A 22171-nucleotide genomic window follows, 5' to 3' on the forward strand; every position below is an offset into this window, starting at 1 on the left:
TTGGTTGTAATAATTCCATTTTCATTCACGATTTTATCTATTTGGGCCTCTCCCTTTTCTTTTTGAGAAGCCTGGCTAGAGGTGTATCAGTTTTGTTTATTTTTTCAAAAAACGAACTCTTGGTTTCATTGATCTGCTCTACAGGTTTTTATAGATTCTATATTGTTTACTTCTGCTCTGATCTTTATTACTTCTCTTCTTCTGCTGGGTTTGGGGTATCTTTGCTGTTCTGCTTCTATTTCCTTTAGGTGTGCTGTTAGATTTTGTATTTGGGATTTTTCTTGTTTCTTGAGATAGGCCTGATTGCAATGTATTTTCCTCTCAGGACTGCCTTTGCTGCATCCCAAAGCATTTGGATTGTTGTATTTTCATTTTCATTTGTTTCCATGTATTTTTTAATTTCTTCTTTAATCGCCTGGTTGACCCATTCATTCTTTAGTAGGGTGTTCTTTAACCTCCATGCTTTTGGAGGTTTTCCAAAGTTTATCCTGTGCTTGATTTAAAGTTTCATAGCATTGTGGTCTGAAAGTGTGCATGGTATGATCTCAATTCTTTTATACTTATGAAGCGCTGTTTTGTGACCGAGTATGTAATCTATCTTGGAGAATATTCCATGTGCACTCAAGAAGAAAGTATCTTCTGTTGCTTTGGGATGCAGAGTTCTAAATATATCTGTCAAGTCCATCTGATCCAATGTATCATTCAGGGCCCTTGTTTCTTTATTGATCCTGTGTCTAGATGATCTCTCCATTGTTGTACATGGAGAATTAAGTACCCTGCAATTACCACATTCTTACCAATAAGGTTGCTCATGTTTGTGATTCTTTTATATAATTGGTGGCTCCCGTATTTGGCACATAAGACATTTATAATTGTTAGCTCTTCCTGATGGATAGACTGTGTAATTATCATATAATGCCCTTCTTCATCTCTTGTTACAGCCTTTAATTTAAAGTCTAGTTTGTCTGATATAAGTATGGCTACTCCAGCTTTCTTTTGAGTTCCAGTAGCATGATAGATAGTTCTCCATCCCCTCACTTTCAATCTGAAGGTGTCCTCAGGTCTAAAATGAGTCTCTTGTAGAGAGCAAATAGATGGGTCTTGTTTTTTTAATCCATTCTGATACCCTATGTCTTTTCGTTGGAGCATTTAGTCCATTTACATTCAGTGTTATTATTCAAAGATACGGGTTAGGAGTCATTGTGATGTCTGTAGGTTTCGTGCTTGTAGTGATGTCTCTGGTACTTTGTGGTCCTTGCAACATTTCACTCACAGAGTCCCCCTTAGTATCTTTTGTAGGGCTGGTTTAGTGGTGATGAATTCCTTCAGGTTTTGTTTGTTTGGGAAAACCTTTATCTCTCCTTCCATCCTGAACGACAGACTTGCTGGATAAAGGATTCTTGGCTGCATATTTTTTCTGTTCATCACATTGAAGGTTTCCTGCCATTCCTTTCTGGCCTGCCAAATTTCAGTAGGTAGCTTTGGCACTCCCCTATGTGTCTACTTTTGTATGTTAGGGCCCGTTTATCCCTAGCTGCTTTCAGAATTCTCTCTTTATCCTTGTATTTTGCCAGTTTCACTATGATATGTCCTGCAGAAGATCGATTCAAGTTATATCTACAGGGGGTTCTCTGCACCTCTTGGATTTCAATGCTTGCTTCCTTCCCCAGATCAGGGAAGTTCTCAGCTAGGATTTGTTCAAGTACACCTTCAGCCCCTTTCTCTCTCTCCTCTTCTTCTGGAATTCCTATGATACGGATATTGTTCCGTTTGATTGCATCACTTAGTTCTCTAATTCTCCCCTCATACTCCCGGATTTTTTTCTCTCTTTTTCTCAGCTTCCTCTTTTCCCATAACTTTATCTTTGAATTCACCTATTCTCTCCTCTGCCTCTTCAATCTGTGCTATGGCCACCTCCATTTTATTTTGCACCTCATTTATAGCATTTTTAAATTTCTCGTGACTATTTTTTAGTCCCTTGATCTCTGTAGCAATAGATTCTCTGCTGTCCTCTATGCTTTTTGCAAGCGCAGTGATTAATTTTATGACTGTTATTCTAAATTCTTGTTCCGTTGTATTGCTTAGATCGGTTTTGATCAATTGGTTAGCTGTCGTTACTTCCTGGAGTTTCTTTTGAGGAGAATTCTTCTGTTTCATCACTTTGGGTAGTCCCTGAGGTAGCTCCAAACTGCAGGGCTCTTCCCCTGTGCTGCCTGGAGTAACTTGTGTTGGTGGGTGGGGCCACAGTCAGATCTGATGTCTGCCCCCAGCCCACTGCTGGGGCTACAGTCAGACTGATGTGTACCTTATCTTCCCCCCTCCCAGGGGCAGGACTCACTGTGGGGTGGTGTGGCCCCTGTCTGGGCTGTTTACACACTGCCAGGCTTGTGCTGCTTCAATGGGATCTGGCCAAGGGCTTATTAGATGGGGTGGATCTGCAAGGTGCATAGCGGCGGAAGGGGCAGGCTTAGCTAGCTTTGTTGGTGGTGGTCCCCTGCGGGAGGGGCCCTGCAGCACCAGGAGGGAGGCAGGTCAGTTGGAGGGATGGATCCACAGAAGCACAGCATTGGGTGTTTGCCTGGTGCAAGCAAGTTTGTTGATGGGAACTGGTTCCCTTTGGAATTTCGGCTGGTGGATGGGAGAGGGAGATGGCGATTGCCAGCATGTTTGTCCCCCCGTTGAGCTGAGCTCTGTCTTCCTGGCTCAAGAACTCTCCCTCCTGGCATCCCCTTGCCCTCCCCACTCTCCGAGAGCAGAGCTGTTGACTTTTAACATTCCAGATGTTAAGTCCCGCTGGCTGTCAGAACTCACGGAGTCTGGCCCCTCCGCTTTTGCAAGCCAGACTTCGGGGGTTCTTCTTTGCCTGGAAGGCTTCCCCTCCACTGCCCTGGCTCCCACCCGCCCGTCCGTGTAGCATGCACTGACTCTCTGCCCTTCCTATCCTCTATCGTGGGCCTCTTGTCTATGCTTGGCTCTGGAGAATCTGTTCTGCTAGTCTTCTGGTGTTGTTCTGGATGTTTAGGCAGATGTGGATGGAATCTAAGCAATCAGCGGGACAAGGTGAGCCCAGCATCCTCCTACCCAGCCATCTTCCCAGGTCTCTCCTCAAGAGTCAGACAGGCAGGCCAGACACCGAGCTCCAAAAGTGGGAAAGAGGTGACTTGGATCTAGATTCCTTTGTGTCTCCACACTCCAAGGTGGTTCAGCTTGCACAGTAGGGAGCCACACCCTCGGTTGAGCCCCAGACATTAAGGTGCGACTTGCTCTTCTCACCAGGGCACGTCTGTCTCTACTCAGTAAATACTAAAGACTTAATTGGATATTGATTTGGTAAAAGAGTCTCTGTGAGGAGTGTTTGACAGTGGTCAGACTGCTGGCTTAAGTAACTGAATGGGATATTGGTGCCACTGATAAGGACAAATCACACAGGAAAAGGAGCTCCTCTGGGTGAAAAGATTATGTGTTCAGTTTTGAACTTGTGCACCCTGATGGGCCTATGCTATATTCTGATATGAGGCGAGGGTTTGTTGGCTAGGAAAGTGCTAAAGTACAGTTTTATAACTTGTTGAATAGATGCCTTTCATTTGATAACTTTTGATTCCAAAAGACTGGTATCAGTTAGTGATTTGGAATCATCTATTTGCCTTCTGGTTTCACAGTTTGATTTCCCTGTTTTAAGACATAGATATAAATATCTACTTGGATATGATGAAAAGGACTGTGCTTCAGTAAGACTTTAAAGAGCCAAAGAAACCTTGTAAAAGAAGAACACAGCTGGAGGCATTACACTTCCCGATTTCAAACTAATTACAAAGCTATCATAACCAAAACAGTATGGTTTTGGCATAAAAACACACACAGACCAACAGAACAGAATTGAGAACCCAGAAACAAACCCATGCATATACAGTCCACAAATTTTTGACAAGGGAGCCAAGAACAGTCAACGGGGAAAGGACAGTGTCTTCAATAAATGGTGCTGGAACAAATGGGTAGCCACTTGCAGAAGAATGAAATTGGATTCCTATCTTACACTGCTCACAAAAATGAACTTCAGATGGATTAAAGACTTAAGTGTAAGACCTCAAACCATAAAACTCTTAGAAGAAAATACAGGGAAAAACTCCTTCACATTGGACTTGGCAAATATTTTTTTGCATACGATAAGAAACAGAAGCAAAAATGAACAAGTGGGACTACATCAACCTTAGAGGCTTCTGCACAGCACAGGAAACAACAAAGTGAAAAGGCAGCCTATTGAAAGGGAGAAAATATTTGCAAATAATATACCAGATAAGGGGTTCATATCCAAAATATATAAGGAAATCTTACCATTCAATAGTAAAAACACAAATAATCTGATTAAAAAGTGGGCAAAGGACCCAAATAGACATTTTTGCAAGGAACATACAGATGCCCACCAGGTACAGGAAAAGACACTCAACATCACCAATTATCAGGGAAAGTGCAAATCAAAACCACAATGAGATCCACTTCAAACCTGTTAGAACAGCAAGTATCAAAAAGACAGGAGATAATTTTGGCAAGGATGTCAAGAAAAGTGAACCCTTGTACACTTTTGGTGGGAATGTAAATTTGTATAGCCACTGTGGAAAATAGTAGGGACATTCCTCAAAAAATTAAAAACACAACTACCATACAATCCATCAATTCTACTTCTGTGTATACATCTGAGGGAAATGAGTCACTATCTCAAAGAGATACCTGTACTCCCATGTTCATTGCAGCACTATTCACAATAGCCAACACATGGAAACAACTCTAAGTGACTATAATGGATGAATGAATAAAGAAAATGGGTGATGTGTGTGTGTGTGTGTGTGTGTGTGTGTGTGTGTATAATAGAATATTATTCATCCAAAAAAAGAAGGAAATCCTTCCATTTCCAATAACATTGATGGACCCTGAAGACATTATGCTAAGTAAAATAAGTCAGACAGTAAGATATATACTGTATGATCTCACTTACATATAAGTAGAATCTAAAAATGCCAGACTTCTAGAAATGGAGAGTAGAATGGTGGTTACTAAGGCGTAGGGGCTAGGGAAAATTAGATGTTATTAAAGGGTACAAACTCTATAATATGACTAAGTTCTGGGGATTAATGTATAGCACGGTGACTATAGTTAACAAGTTGCTAAGAGAGTAGCATTTATTAATTAATTAATTTATTTACTTTTATTTATTTTTTAAATTTACATCCAAGTTAGTTAGCATATAGTGCAATAAATAATGATTTCAGGAGTAGATGAGTAGCTCATCCCCCCTCCCACAACCCCTCCATTAACCCTCTGTTTGTTCTCCATATTTATGAGTCTCTTATGTTTTTGTCCCCCTCCTTGTTTTTATATTATTTTTGCTTCCCTTCCCTTATGTTCATATGTGCATCTGTTTTGTATCTTAAAGTTCTCATATGAGTAAAGACATATGATTTTTGTCTTTCTCTAATTTCACTTAGCATATTACCTTCTAGTTCTAGTTCCACCCACATAGCTGCAAACGGCAAGATTTCATTCTTTTTGATTGACAAATAATACTCCATTGTATATATATACCACATCTTCTTTATCCATTCATCCATCAATGGACGTTTTGGCTCTTTCCATACTTTGGCTATTGTTGATAGTGCTGCTATAAACATGGGGGTGCATGTGTCCCTTCAAAACAGCATACCTGTATCCCTTGGATATATACCTAGTAGTGCAATTGCTGGGTCATAGGATAGTTCTATTTTTAGTTTTTTGAGGAACCTCCATACTGTTTTCCAGAGTGGCTGCACCAGTTTGCATTCCTACCAACAATGCAAAAGAGATCCTCTTTCTCCACATCCTTGCCAACATCTGTTGTTGCTGAGTTGTTAATGTTAGCCATTCTAACAGGTGTGAGGTGGTATCTCATTGTGGTTTTGATTTGTATTTCCCTGACGGTGAGTGATGTTGAGCATTTTTTCATGTGTCGGTTGGCCATCTGGATGTCTTCCTTGGAGAAGTGTCTATTCATGTCTTTTGCCCATTTCTTCACTGGATTATTTGTTTTTTGGGTGTTGAGTTTGATAAGATCTTTATAGATTTTGGATACTAACCCTTTATCTGATATGTCATTTGAAAATATCTTCTCCCATTCTGTCGGTTGCCTTTTAGTTTTGCTGATTGTTTCCTTTGCTGTGCAGAAGCCTTTTATTTTGATGAGGTCCCCATAGTTCATTTTTGCTTTTGTTTCCCTTGCCTCTGGAGACGTGTTGAGTAAGAAATTTCTGCAGGCAAGATCAAAGAGGTTTTTGCGTGCTTTCTCCTCGAGGATTCTGATGGCTTCCTGTCTTACATTGAGGTCTTTGATCCATTTTGAGTTTATTTTTGTGTATGGTATAAGAAAGTGGTCCAGGTTCATTCTTCTGCATGTTGCTGTCCAGTCTTCCCAGCACCACTTGCTGAAGAGACTGTCTTGATTCCATTGGATATTCTTTCCTGCTTTGTCAAAGATTAGTTGGCCATTATGTTTGTGGGTCCATTTCTGGGTTATCTATTCTGTTCCATCGATCTGAGTGTCTGTTCTTGTGCCATTTGTTTGTTTTTTGTTTCCTAGGACCTTGTATGGTATCTAGCACAAAGTGCTACAGGTGACCATAGTATGAACTGATATATATTTGAGAATCTCTTAGATCTAGACACTTGACTGAACCATGTAAAATAATGAGAATAAATACTGTTATTACCATCTCTGTTATATATCGTCTTGCCTCTTTTATATCACACGAGAAGAAAGGGACATATGTCAGGGTAGTGTGCTCGGCTCCAGCTCTACTTCTGGAGTATAGGCTAGAGAACAGCACCAAAGACTGTTGGAACTTTCTGTCCAGTTTTACAACTCTACAGATATAAGGTGACAAAAAACTCCCAGGTAATGGCAGGGAGTGGAGTGAGATTTCTTGTTAGTTTATATCTGAGAAGGTGAGAGAGCAAGCATGGAAATAATTAGACATGTTCTGTTTGCTTCTGATCCAAAATATAGTTTGTGGTTCTACACAAAGTCATCATCAATCAACTAACAATGCATTATTTATAAGAAAACCTTCAGCAGAAGTGGTTCAAGTCAGAGAAACAGTGGCAGAGTTTTGTTCTGAAAGGCTGTAATTGTCAATCAGTCTTTTTAAGTTATCTGAGTTATTTGGTTTGGGAGATTACCACTGTTATTTCTTCCCTAATACCTTCTTCCTTTATAGAGGATCTGGTAACTATAATAATATATAATAATATATGTGAAAATGTATGTCCTTTCTCCTGGAAAGCCCATTAGAATTACACTGAAGCACTTGGCTGGGCAAGGCTGTGGCTATGTTGCCTGGACGAGAATGCAGGGTTGCTGCATCACACAGTAGCCCAAGGGAGAATGTAGGGACAGAATAGCACTTATCAACCGAGGAGCTAGGTTCTACAGTGACCAAAGGAGATGGGGAAATTGAATGGGATAAAGCAAATGAGAGAAAGGCCAGGGAGGTTATAAGTCAAGTGTTGTAGGGGCTCCTGGGTAATCTCAGTCAGTTAAGCGTCCAACTTCAGCTCAGGTCATGATCTCAAGGTTCATGAGTTCGCGCCCCATGTTGGGCTCTATGCTGACAGCTCAGAGCCTGGAGTCTGCTTCGGATTCTGTGTCTCCCTCTCTCTCTGCCCCATCCACGATCCTGCTCTGTCTCTCTCTCACTCTCTCAAAAATAAATAAACATTAAAAAAAAAGTTTAAAAAACCTGTTGGGATGAGCACTGGGTGTTGTATAGAAACCACTTTGACAATAAATTATATTTAATATAAAAAATTTAAAAAAAAGTTAAGTGCTATAAGGTAAATCGTTGTAGACCCAAAGGACCTAGTACTTTCTAGCAATAAATATGCTTGGGGAGAGAGGGCAGGCAGATGGAAGGGATATGTGAACAAAATAATCAAGGGTAAGAAAGATACTGAATGAAACAACTGTTCCCAAGAAAGCACTACAAGAAACCAGCAGAAATATAAGAACTGTTTTGAGACAAATGAAGAAGAAGGCATTCTCTTTTCTATTAACCTACCATAAGCTTCAGAGCAACAAATTTCATGGATTTTTCAAACTGGAGATCAGTGCTGATCACAGAAAAGTTGCAGATAGGTGGGGCAGGTAAGTGATTAACACCAAATGGAACCCTATTGGGAAATTAAATGTCCTACTTGATTCAAGATGCATGAGGAAAAAAGAGTTCAGATGTCAAAACAGGAGTAAATTTCCCTGGAGAAAAGGTGACCTTAGCAGGGTTGACCTTGAACAGGTGTCAGAAATAGCTACATTTGTGTAGAGCAAAGCACACAGATTTTGGTAGTCCAGCAAGACCTGAGTTCCAATCTCAAATCTCCTACTTACTTGTAAATCTATCTATTAAATAAACTTAGGCAAAGCACTTAACCTCCCTGAGCATTTTCACCACCTACAAAGTCTAAATTAGAAATCCTACACTTCAAGGGCTGCAAAGCCTCTACTACATTATAATACCTTACACATAATGAGTGCTCCATAAATGGTAGCTATTACTGTTTTAAGTCCAAATCAAATTTAAAACAAGAGATGACCTGAAATGGGAGAATTCTCAGAAATTCTTGATTTGGGAATAGTTGACAGCAAGAAAGTTATAAAAGCTTGGACACTACACATTCTAATATCAAATATCTAAATATCAATAGTGACAGATGAGCTCTAACTGTATTGCTTTTCATTAACAGGATTTTTCTTCTCTGTGGTACAAAATGTAGTGTATTTATTGCCAAGAATTTATGGACGGTATCATGAGAACCAATACCATCATATGGACCCTGAGATTTAAATTATTTTAATATAACTTTTTTTTTTAAAGAAGAAAGTTTGAAGAAGTCTAACAATTTTACCTGATGAGGTCCTGAACTCGACTGTTAAAAGTATCACCTTGTGAGGGTTTGTTTTTCATTTCCTGTGTCGATATTTTTGGTGTATCTGGCTGGCTGTTTCCATCTGGTCGATTGGCAATCAGGCAGCTAAAAACCACAGCACTGACTTTGAGAAGTCCAGTTGTCAAACCTTCAAAAAGTTGCTTATTTGTATTTCTTCCCAAAATAGCATTATTTTCATCTGGAACATAAACCTAGATGGAAAAAAATACAGTAATTATATTTCAGGAAAACCACCAGAAGTGGACAGAGATAATGTGGAACATTTCTGGAATCATAAATAATTTTGAAATTGTAGAAGTGGCTAGCTAAATATTAGAGTGTTGGTTCTGAAGTTAGATTGCTGAGTTCAAGTCTCAGCTTTATCCTTGCTAGTTGAGCGACCTTGGGCATGTTGCTACTTCAAAGCTTCAATATATTCTCATTTATAAAAGAGGGACAACAACAGTGCCTATATCATAAGATTCTAGTGAGGATTAAATGAGTTAATCCACATAAAATGCTTAGCTCATGCCAAGGCATACAGTAAGTGCTCAAGAAATAGTATTTATTCAATTGAATACATTATATTAACAATTTATATGAGCCCAGAAAATGAACCAATTGGTAAACTGACAACATTGTTTTCTTGTTAAAGTGAGTTCTAAAAATATCTAATCTGAATTCCTCTATTAAAATCAAATTCGTATTTCTTATTACAGAATGGTAAAACAGTTTTTGCCTAATACCTAGTGTCATATTCAGCTATTCTTGTATATAGTTTACAAGAAGTAACATGGTTAAAAGTTGGGACTAGGAGTCAGAACCTGGGCTTGGTTTCTGACTCTACAGTTACATGGTCTTAGACAAATTCCTTAACCTTTCTGTGTCTCTATTTCCTCAATTGTGAAATGAGGATAATCATAATCATAGCAGTAAATCAACATGTGTAAATTCTTAGAACAATGTCTGGCACATAGGTAAGCCACACAGAAGTGTTATCTGTTACTATATTTCTACTCTTACTATGATTCCTACCATTACCATTACCACATAAACAGTAAATACTACTGTATATGAATAACAGTTCTCACAGAGAAGGATGACTTAAGAAGTACAATAGCTAGGGGTGCCTGGGTAGCTCAGTTTGTTAAGTGTAAGCTCAGATCATAATCTCATGGTTTGTGAGATTGAGCCCCATGTTGGGCTCTGCACTAACAGTGTAGAGCCTGCTTGCGATTCTCTTTCTCTGCCTCTTCCCTGCTCTTTCTCTCTCTCAAAATAAATAAGTAAATAAACATTAAAAAAAAGTACAATGGCTGGATATATAATTACCAGGCTGGGAGCTCTGTGCCCTTGGTCTGTAAGGGCTCACTCTTCCCAGGGAGAGGTGGGGTTGACTCCTAAAAGCCTTACTACCAAGAAAGGGGAAGAGACAATAAGCTAAGGGTGGGAAGAAGAGGTCTGGATGGAATCAGATGGTACTGTATTCAAGATCTAGTTTTTCTTCTAGGAGATTACATGACTCAAAGTAACAATTTTACATTTATGAGACTTGGTTTCTGTATCTGCCTACCTACTAGGACTACTATAAAGTTCAAATGAGATGATGAGTAGAAAAACACCTGGCAAATTATTACACTTCAAATGCATTTAGTATAATCAGCCTTTGCTTATCCTCACTCTTCACCTGCATCAGTCCTATCAAAAGAGGAATAAATACTCACTTGGATTAAAAAAAAAAGAGGATCTTTATAAACACAAGCTAATGTCCCCTTCATTCCTTTCTGTTGTTGTTAATTTAGACATGCCATGAAAGTCACTTTTCTGAGAAGAGCCTGTTTAAGACTGCTGACCGTAAGTTCTATCTGACCATGGAGCCATTCCTAAACCCAAGTAATTACAGCAGAATCTTTCTGCAGTCTATGCTCCAATTAACTGATGAAAGCTCCCTTTGAAACTCTATAGTAGTTATAAAACAGTCACACAAACTTTCGATTGTGACTAGTGTAACCTAGCCTATCCCAATATAGCAGGTGGTATATGAGAATGGAATTTGAACCTAGGATTTCTATGTAAGTCAGGATGAGCTGGGTTATGCTGCAGTGAAACACTCCTCAAAAATTTCAGTGGCTTCAAACAATAAAGTTTTATTTTTCATTCAAATGACATGTTCGTCTCAGGCCGGCTGGGGCTCTGTTCTGCATCCTTGTTGTCTTTACTCTGGAGTGACAAAGCAAGTACCATTTATAGCAACAATAACCAATAGAACTTTCTAAGATGATGCAAGTTTTTAAGTCTACACTGTTCTATATCTGCACTAGTCACATGTGGCTGTTGAGCACTAGAAATGTGGTTAGTGTGATACAGGGATTGTATTTTTAAATTTAATTAATTTTAACTTTAATATTGGCTAGTGTATCAGATAGTACAGAGCACTGTAGGTCACAGTGGCAGAGAAGAAAAAAAATCTCTGTAAGGTCTTGAATCAACATTAAATGCATTACCTGAAAGTGATCTTCTCATTTTTGCTCACACCTTATTGGCTAGAATAATCATACCATCCAACCCAACCACAAGAGAACCAAGAAATGTCATCCAACTGTGTACTTGGAAAGAGGAAGAGAGGCAGGACATTTGGTCCTTGGTACTATTGACTGCATGATATTGTTTCTTCCATTACACCTACACAAATATCATTCATGGTTAAGTTCTTTAGCATATGATGATTACATTTACTTTCTTATACAAATTTTTGGTCTCAGGTAACTTTTTTTCATATGCTGAATTTCCTATTTATCTGTCATTAATTCATTGTCAATCTTTCTGGTTACAGTGAAATTTCCTCTCAAGTTCAGACACAGCAGAAATTGTTGATTCTTTTTCTTTCCCCAGTGGAGACATTCCCCCTGAAACCTACAACACCCCTGCACTAATATGGACTGTCTGCTCTGTAGGCCTGTGACACAACTCTCCTCTTGGGATTGCCCTTCATCTTCATCTTAAGAATTTCTTCCACCCCTTCCTGGGTTAGATACCCTTGTTTCTTGGATTCCATGTCTTTTTTTTCTTCCCATGCTCTCATTTTGTTGAGGAATATATTCCAACAAGTTCCTAAGAAAGATTGCATGGAAAGAAAAATTTTGAGACCAGTGAGTCTTTATAGATCTTTATTTCATCCTTATACCTGAATGATGGTTTGGCTGAATGGAGGATTCTTGGTTGCAACTACTTTTCCTTCAGAGTTGTGAAAGACTGCTCCGTTATTTCCTACTCCAAGGGCTGTCATTAAACGGTCCAAACAAATTCTAATATTTTTGTACATGGTCTGTTTTGTCCTCTCTAGAAACTTTCAGGAACTTCTTATCCCTGATTTCCTGTGTCTTGGTATAGATTCTCCTTCTCCTTCTTCCTTCTTGTGTGTGTGTGTGTGTGTGTGTGTGTGTGTGTGTGTGTGTGTACACAAAAACTCAGTACTCTTTTCAATCTGAAAACCATGTGTTTCACTTATGGGGACATTTCTTGCATTATTTCCTTGCTAATTTCCTCCCACTCACTTTTCTCTGCTGGACTTCGGTCCTGAACTGAGCCTGTAATTTTCTTATATTTTGTTTTCTTCAGCTTTTCACCTCTTTGCATTTTGTCCTACTTCTTAGATGATTTCCTTAACTTTATTTTCCAGTCCTTCTACTGAGTTTTTCATTTCATCTATTGTATTTCTAATTTTCAGGAGCTATTTTTAGCTCCCTGTATGCTTTGTTTTTATAGTATTTTTGTTTCATGGATATATTTCTCATCTCTGTGAAGTTATGCTTTTTTTAAGATTTTCTTCTGTTTCTTACATGGTCTCTGTTTCCTGTGAGTTCTTTCTCTTTAGGTTGTAAGCTTTCCATAAATAAGTGGTAATGTAGGACTTTCTGTTCATACTCAAGACTGATGCATAGATAGATTAGATATCACAATCTTGATCCAATCACAAGATGGACACACACTCTGTGTGAAGGGCTTCAATTTAGATGACTAAACAGAGACCCAGCTTTTCCACTGGGAAATCCCAACTATTAGTAGTATAGGTATGTTCTCCCAGGAGAGTTAGTTTCAGAAGAATGAAATCCTATATCTTCTAAGCCTGGAGTATATAACATGGCCTATCCATTTTTGCAGAGATTCATAGAAGAAGGAGGCCGAGTGTCTCACTATTTAAGGAATAGATTTTCACTTAGTCATTTTGTTTTTGTAGGATTTTTTTGTGTCTGTATATGGTGTCCCTGTACCTGGAGAAACTTTAGGTTTCAAACTTGTTTCTGCCACCATTGAGGGGAGTGTCATTTGGCGGCACACAGAGCACATGAAATCTAGGGTATCTAAACTGTCTCTTGTTTAGACTTTCAACCAATTACCCTCTTTCCAGCCCCACTTGTATCCTCATTTTCTGAGATACTTGGTGACTCTAATTCTTGAACCTTCTGGGGTTCTGTGGCACAAATTTTCTTCTGACATTTTTCTTCCATTAATTTAGGTTTTAGCTTTTAGACAACTGTCCTTTAAGTATATGCTTCCCAGATTAAAACAAATTTGCTTTCCTTTTCTATTTTCTTTGTTTTTGAGGATTCAGGCCTATATCTATCCACTATTAGTGGGGCCCCCCAGGCAGAGAAAATATAACTTGTGTTTTCAAGTTGGCCACATTTTAAAATTAACTCAATAAATCCACTAAAAACACAACTTTCTTTTTCTTTTACACACTACAGAAAGAATAGGAGAAATACATTTCTGGGTAATGTCAGTTTCTTCATCATCACAAAATTTCATAATCCTTTCTTTTCAAAAACCTTGTACTGATTTTCATCATTTCAAATAAAACACTATGCATGTGTATTTAGTAATCTTTCACTTAATTAGAAGTACTTCATCCATTTATTTCATCTTTGAAGAATTTAGTTTGAGAATTAATAAAAAATTTAAAAAAACTGAGGTACCAAAATTAATGACACTTATTTAATCACCTGCTTATCTAACATTTGAGTATCTACTACATACATGATCAAGGGATCAGAGTGATGCTCTGCTCACCTTATGGGTCATTCAGACCCTACAAACTCTGATTTTATAAACAAATGTATGAAGCTGTGGTTTCATGGTTTACAGAGGAACAGAAAAAACAATATAAAAGAGGAAAGTGGTGACTATTTTAGAGGCAGGCAGTAGCAAAAGGTGACACTGATTCTGGAAGCACAAGAAAGGACAGATATGAGTGCAAAAAAGGTATTACAACATGAGACTCAGTTGTCTTTATTAGTTAGACTTACTTATCTTTATTTCCTCTGAAATTATCATTTAGTATATATCAGTATAACTGCTTATGCTCCAAATGACAACCTAAAGATACTAAAAAAAAAAAAAAAAAAGGATAAATTGTGAACAATACTCACTGGGAGAGGGGAAGAGAAGGAAGGACAGAGACTAACATCTATGAGGTTTTTCTACTAAGTCAAACATGGTTAAGCATTTTTCCTGTATCATAACATTTAATTTTTACAGATTGAGAATTCAAGTTCAGAGATATCAAGGACATGCCCAAGTTTCACAGCTAATTAAAGGAAAGGTCCAGTACTTGAACCTGAATTTAATAGACTTTAAAGCCCGTGTGCACTGACTCTCACATTGGGTATCTCTTTTACTGAAGATTCAGCAGAAACTTTTTCTTTGGTGGAGGGAAGTAAAAACTGATCATGAGCCAAACAATGTCTTTCTGATGTCTCTTCCATTAAAAAAAAAAAAAAAAAGAATTCCATAAGTGCTTTATTCTTGGCCAAAGGGCAAGAATACATTATATTTAAGGATTGTTGGGATAATTCTGGGTGAAATATACTAATCTCATTATCCAGAAACTGTCAATGTGGTTTGAGCATCAAATGTCACTTCTTCATCAGCCCTAAGAAAATAAGCTCAGTGTAAAGTAAATCAGATATATTTTTACAATATGCCTATATTCTCTGTCCATAGCTGGTAACTTTTGATTTTCTATTTCATTGGGGCTTTCTACTTAATTTTAGAAATACCATTTGGCAGTTTCTTCATAAAGTAAACACAAACTGAAAAACCTCCCTAATAATCTGGCAGTTATATGAAGAATGCTCGTGGCCTGCAGGAGCTTAGCTTCCCTTGTTAGGCCTGCTGCAGTGAATCCTGGGATTTCAGACCTAGGTCAAAATGATGTCACTGTACTGAACAGTCTTTTACTTTCTCCCCATAATTTACTATTTTCCAACAGTCTAAGTTAGCCTGACATTCAGTTCAGCTCCTTATCATATTTTTCCATAGAATTTTGTGTTTGTATGTGTATTTTCTCATTTAGTATTGATCCTTTCACTTCTGAGAACAGAATTTTCTTTTGCTTGTAACCTTTACTGAAGTGTTTTTTGTGTTTCATCAGGAGATTTTATTCAAGTGGTCACAGAAATTCTCCTTATCCTTCTATATAGACTTTTCTTTTCCTGCTTTTAAATCATTTAACAGCAACGATTTAATAGGAAACCAATGGTTCATCTAGGAAAGAATTTCAAAATTGCCTAAATTAAGGTAAGGAGGGGCTTATTTTCAGTGAGACAGAAAGGTTCTTTCTAGTCTTCAAAAATGAGATTTGATAAAAAGAAACTTGCAGGGGAAAGTATCTACACTGTAAAGGATAATGTATTCAGAGCACTACTCTATACTGTTGTCTTTTGTCTAGTTGGGTATCGCTGTTACTTGCCAGAGGTAAAATAACTCATTAGCAGCCTGCTCTTTTGGGACACTTAGTAGATGAAAGGCACACCTAGAGTTCTAATACATGTTTATAGACCAACACTAGAGTTTAACTTCCTTCCAGCACAGTTGCAGGCCAAGGGCACATTGCAAGTTGAGGAGCCTGTCCTTTAGGAAAGGTGTGCTAGCAACATCCTCCCCTCCCCCCTGCTCACTGCCCCCATCTATTGCACACCTGGCTTACCTGAGTCTGGAACACATTCCATCCTGGGGTGGGTGGTCTCTGAAGGGCAGGGGAAGGTTACCTTCCCAGCATGCACCAGTGCTTATAACTATCACCTGGTGGTATGTACCTGACCTGGCCTGGGAAAAAACAGAGCTATGTAGCTTTTGGCTCTTCTGAATCTGTCACTCCTGAGGCAGAAATCTAAAACCACAATTTTTCTCCAATGGATGAAAGGCATTTCCCTTAGTATATTTCTTCAGTATACACTTGTGGTCATTACCTTACAGTAGCAAATTACAGGTTGACTTCATGTACATATTCTTACTATAAAATTTCCCCTTCCTCTCAAAAGATATTTTAGCTTCTTAAAATCTACAGGTATTTCATATAGTTTTAGATCTAGAAAGAATTTCTGAATCAAATTTTTTCATTTTATATTTGAGAAAATCATGGCCCAGAGGAGGAAAATTTCCTGAGGATAAAGAAACTATCAAGGTTGGAATAAGTACTGTGTGTCTTCTCTAAACCTACTCCAAGGAGAAATCCAATATTTATAGGCCCAAACCGTGAGGCAAAGTGTTTTGGCAAAATTAAGTTAAAAGTCATTGTCACTTTTAAAAGGCAAATTTACATTTTTCCTCCCACTACCTCACACTATGAAAGTAATTTCAAAAACTTCCTACATTCTTCTTTGCAATACAGAAAGATGCTTTTCTTAGTAGTACAAATCCATCCTTTTGTAACGTGATTTCCCGAGAGAGAAAATTAACTTGGTAATCAGTGGTAATTCTATCCAGATAATTTTTAGTATTGTGAAGTTGGGTTTATGTATTTTTAAGTTGTACAGTGTGTTTGTTCACAATGGTAAGAATATGATTTAAGTTCACTGAGAACCAACAGAAGATTGTTTAGAAATACAGGCCTACATCAAGAACCAAGAATAATTTCAAATAAACAACCTAACCTTACACCTGAAGGAGCTAGAGAAAAGAACAAACGAAGCCTAAAGCCAGCAAAAGGAAGGAAATAATAAAGATTAGAGTAGAAATAAGTGAAAGAGAAACTAAAAAAACACAATAAATAGATCAATAAATCTAGGAGATAGTTACTTGAAAAAAATTAGAAACACTGATAAACCTCTAGACTTATCAAAAAGAAAAGAAAAAGGACCCAAATAAAATCACAAATGAGAGAGGAGAAATAACAACCAACACCACAGAGATACAAACAATTATAAGAGAATATTATGAAAAACCATATGCCAACAAATGGGACAACCTGAAAGAAATGTATAAATTCCCCAAAAACAAAATCCAGGGCCAGATGGCTTCACAGGCAAATTCTATCAAACATTTAAAGAGGAATTAATACCTATTTTTCTCAAACTATTCCAAAAATAGAAAAGGAAGGAAAAACTTCTAAATTCACTCTATGAGGCAGCATTTCCCTGATACCAAAACCAGACAAAGACTCCACTAAAAAAGAGAACTACAGGCCAATATCCCTGAAGAACATGGATGCAAAAATTCTCAAGAAAATACTAGCAAACTGAATCCAATAATGCATCAAGAGAATCAGTCACCATGATCAAATGGGATTTATTTCTAGGTTGAAAGGGTGGTTCAATATTCCCCAATCAGTCATTGTGATACACCACATTAATAAAAGGATAAGAACCATATGATCATTTCAAGAGATGCAGAAAAAGCATCTCACAAATATCCACTTATGATAAAAACTCTCAACAATGTAGGTTTAGAGAGAATACCTCAACATACCTCAATATAACAAAGGCCATATATGAAAAATCCACAGCTAAAATCATCTTCAATGGGGAAAAACTGGGAGCTTTTCCTCTATGATCAGGAACATGACAGAGATGTCCACCCTCACCACTATTATTTAACATAGTACTGGAAGTCCTAGCCACAGCCATCACATAATAAAATGAAATAAAAAGGCATCCAAATTGGTAAGGAAGAAGTGAAACTTTCACTATTTGCCCACTGTCACTTCACAGGGACTTCTCTTGTAGTAATAATGGTAGTGAAAGAGGCGGCAGTGGTAAGAACAGCTGACAATTAGCGATAAGCTAACAATGTAAGACACTGTGCTAACTACTTCACCCAGATCATCACACTTAATCCACACAATATTCCCACAGACCAGTACTGCTGTTCCTATTTTCAGAAAAGAAATCCAGGGTTTAGAGAGGTTAAATACGGCAGAGTAAGGGCCTCAATCCAGGCAGCCCCCCTGCTGAGCCTGAGCCTTTAACTACTTTACTACACTGTAGTGAGGGTTAATCAAGATGACATGTGAAAGTGCTTGGAAATTAGAAAGCACTAAACAAGTGTGAGGGAATTTTTATTGCCACTTCCAGATACTTAGACAAGTGACCACAATTAGCTTTCATCCAATGTTAATAATTTAAATATTGCTTCCCCTTGTAACAGCTATTCAAAAGACAATGCTTCATATTCAGCAAAAGCTGCAAAAGTACCTGTGAAGGTGTTTTTTTTAAATATGGAATTTATTGTCAAATTAGTTTCCATACAACACCCAGTGCTCATACCAACAGGTGCCCTCCTCAATGCCCATCACCCACCCTCCACTCCCTCCCACTCCCCATCAACCCTCAGTTTATTCTCAGTTTTTAAGAGTCTCTTATGGTTTGCCTCCTTCCCTCTCTGTAACTTTTCCCCTCCCCCATGGTCTTCTGTTAAGTTTCTCAGGATCCACATATGAATGAAAACATATGGTATCTATCTTTCTCTGTATGACTTATTTCACTTAGCATAACACTCTCCAGTTCCATCCACGTTGCTACAAAAGGCCATATTTCATTCCTTCTCCTTGCCAAGTAGTATTCCATTGTATATATAAACCACAACTTCTTTATCCATTCATCAGTTGATGGACATTTAGGCTCTTTCCACAACTTGGCTATTGTTGAAAGTGCTGCTATAAACATTGGGGTACAAGTGTCCCTATGCATCAGCACTCCTGTATCCCTTGGGTAAATTCCTAGCAGTGCTATTTCTGGGTCATAGGGTAGATCTATTTTTAATTTTTTGAGGAAGCTCCACACTGTTTTCCAGAGCGGCTGCACCAGTTTGCATTCTCACCAACAGCGCAAGAGGGTTCCCCGTTTCTCCACATCCTCGCCAGCATCTGTAGTCGCCTGAGTTGTTCATTTTAGCCACTCTGACCGGCGTGAGGTGGTACCTCAGTGTGGTTTTGATTTGTATTTCCCTGATGAGGAGTGATGTTGAGCATCTCTTCATGTGTCTGTTGGCCATGTGGATGTCTTCTTTAGAAAAGTGTCTATTCATGTCTTCTGTCCATTTCTTCACTGGATTATTTGTTTTTTGGGTGTGGAATTTGGTGAGTTCTTTATAGATTTTTGGATACTAGCCCTTGGTCTGATAGGTCATTTGCAAATGTATTTTCCCATTCCGTTGGTTGCCTTTTAGTTTTGTTGATGGTTTCCTTTGTAGTACAGAAGATTTTTATCTTCATGAGGCCCCAATAGTTCATTTTTGCTTTTGTTTCCCTGGCCTTCGGAGATGTGTCGAGTAAGGAGTTGCTATGGCTGAGCTCAAAGAGGTTGTTGCCTGTTTTCTCCTCTAGGGGTCTGATGGTTTCTTGTCTCACATTCAGGTCCTTCATCCATTCTGAGTTTATTTTTGTGAATGGTATAAGAAAGTGGTCTAGTTTCATTCTTCTTCATGTTGCTGTCTAGTTCTCCCAGCACCATTTGTTAAAGAGACTGTCTTTTTTCCATTGGATATTCTTTCCTGCTTTGTCAAAGATTAGTTGGCCATACTTTTGTGGGTCAAATTCTGGAGAGTCTCTACCCTATTCCATTGGTCTACGTGTCTGTTTTGTGGCAATAGCATGCTGTCTTAATGATTACAGGTTTGTAGTAGAGGCTAAAGTCTGGGATTGTGATGCCTACCACTTTGGTCTTCTTCTTCAGTACTACTTTGGCTATTCGGGGTCTTTTGTGGTTCCATACAAATTTTAGGATTGCTTGTTCTAGCTTCGAGAAGAATGCTGGTACAACTTTGACTGGGACTGTATTGAATGTGGAGATAGCTTTGGGTAGTACTGACATTTTAATAATGTTTATTCTTCCAATCCATGAGCACGGAATGTTTTTCCATTTCTTTGTGTCTTCTTCAATTTCCTTCATAAGCTTTCTATAGTTTTCAACATACAGATCTTTTACATCTCTGGTTAGGTTTATTCCTAGGTATTTTATGATTCCTGGTGCAATTGTGAATGGGATTAGTTTATTTGTCTTTCTGTTGCTTCATTCTTAGTGTATAAGAATGCAACTGATTTCTGTACATTAATTTGTATCCTGCAACTTTGCTGAATTCGTGTATCAGTTCTAGCAGACTTTTGGTGGAGTCTATCGGGTTTTCCATGTATAGTATCATGTCATCTGCAAAAAGTGAAAGCTTGACTTCATCTTTGCCAATTTTGATGCCTTCGATTTCCTTTTGTTGTCTGATTGCTGATGCTAGAACTTCCAACGCTATATTAAACAACAGCGGTGAGAGTGGACATCCCTGTCATGTTCCTGATCTCAGGGGAAATGCTCTCAGTTTTTCCCCATTGAGAATGACATTAGCTGTGGGCTTTTCATATACAGCTTTTATGATGTTTAAGTGTGTTCCTTCTATCCCGACTTTCTCGAGGGGTTTTATTAAGAAAGGATGCTGTATTTTGTCAAATGCTTTTTCTGCACCGATTGACAGGATCATATGGTTCTTATCTTTTCTTTTACTAATATGATGTCTCACATTGATTGGTTTGTGAATACTGAACCAGCCCTACAGCCCAGGAATGAATTCCACTTGATCATGGCGAATAATTCTTTTTATATGCTGTTGAATTTGATTTGCTAGTATCTTGTTGAGAATTTTTGCATCCATGTTCATCAGTGATATTGGCCTGTAATTCTCTTCTTTTGCTGGGTCTCTGTCTGGTTTGGGAATCAAAGTAATTCTGGCTTCCTAGAATGAGTCTGGAAGTTTTCCTTCCCTTTCTATTTTTTGGAACAGCTTGAGAAGGATAGGTATTATTTCTGCTTTCAATGTCTGGTAGAATTCCCCAGGGAAGCCATCCGGTCCTGGACTCTTATTTGTTGGGAGATTTTTGATAACTGATTCAATTTTTTCACTGGTTATGGGTCTTTTCAAGTTTTCTATTTCTTCCTGTTTGAGTTTTGGAAGTGTGTGGGTGCTTAGGAATTTGTCCGTTTCTTCTAGGTTGTCCAGTTTGTCGGCATGTAATTTTTCATAGTATTCCCTGATAATTGCTTGTATTATGAGGGATTGGTTGTAATAATTCCATTTTCATTCACGATTTTATCTATTTGGGCCTCTCCCTTTTCTTTTTGAGAAGCCTGGCTAGAGGTGTATCAGTTTTGTTTATTTTTTCAAAAAACGAACTCTTGGTTTCATTGATCTGCTCTACAGGTTTTTATAGATTCTATATTGTTTACTTCTGCTCTGATCTTTATTACTTCTCTTCTTCTGCTGGGTTTGGGGTATCTTTGCTGTTCTGCTTCTATTTCCTTTAGGTGTGCTACTAGATTTTGTATTTGGGATTTTTCTTGTTTCTTGAGATAGGCCTGATTGCAATGTATTTTCCTCTCAGGACTGCCTTCGCTGCGTCCCAAAGCGTTTGGATTGTTGTATTTTCATTTGTTTCCATATATTTTTTAATTTCTTCTCTAATTGCCTGGTTGACCCATTCATTCTTTAGTAGGTTGTTCTTTAACCTCCATACTTTTGGAGGTTTTCCAAAATTTTTCCTGTGGTTGATTTCAAGTTTCACAGCATTGTGGTCTGAAAGTGTGCATGGTATGATCTCAATTCTTTTATACTTATGAAGGGCTGTTTTGTGACCCAGTATGTGATCTATCTTGGAGAATGTTTTATGCGCACTCGAGAAGAAAGTATCTTCTGTTGCGTTGGGATGCAGAGTTCTAAATATATCTGTCAAGTCCATCTGATCCAATGTATCATTCAGGGCCCTTGTTTCTTTATTGATCCTGTGTCTAGATGATCTCTCCATTGTTGTACATGGAGAATTAAAGTCCCCTGCAATTACCACATTCTTATCAATAAGGTTGCTCATGTTTGTGATTCTTTCATATAATTGGTGGCTCCCGTATTTGGCACATAAGACATTTATAACTGTTAGCTCTTCCTGATGGATAGACTGTGTAATTATCAT

At 38.2% G+C, this 22171-nt stretch overlaps 1 protein-coding gene across 3 annotated transcripts in view; it reads right to left on the reverse strand.

Moving 5' to 3' along the window:
* SCAPER (S-phase cyclin A associated protein in the ER) overlaps nt 1–22171 on the reverse strand; it is a 522888-nt gene that overhangs the window by 78817 nt on the left and 421900 nt on the right. For all 3 annotated transcript variants that reach the window (XM_060617955.3, XM_060617952.3, XM_060617953.3), the window contains one exon: nt 8926–9158. In XM_060617955.3, the coding sequence (XP_060473938.1) occupies nt 8926–9158 (233 nt within the window). The remainder of the gene's footprint in view (nt 1–8925; nt 9159–22171) is intronic.

Source organism: Panthera onca, chromosome B3 (assembly GCF_046562875.1).
Source record: "Panthera onca isolate mPanOnc1 chromosome B3, mPanOnc1 haplotype 2, whole genome shotgun sequence".
Classification (NCBI taxonomy): domain Eukaryota; kingdom Metazoa; phylum Chordata; class Mammalia; order Carnivora; family Felidae; genus Panthera; species Panthera onca.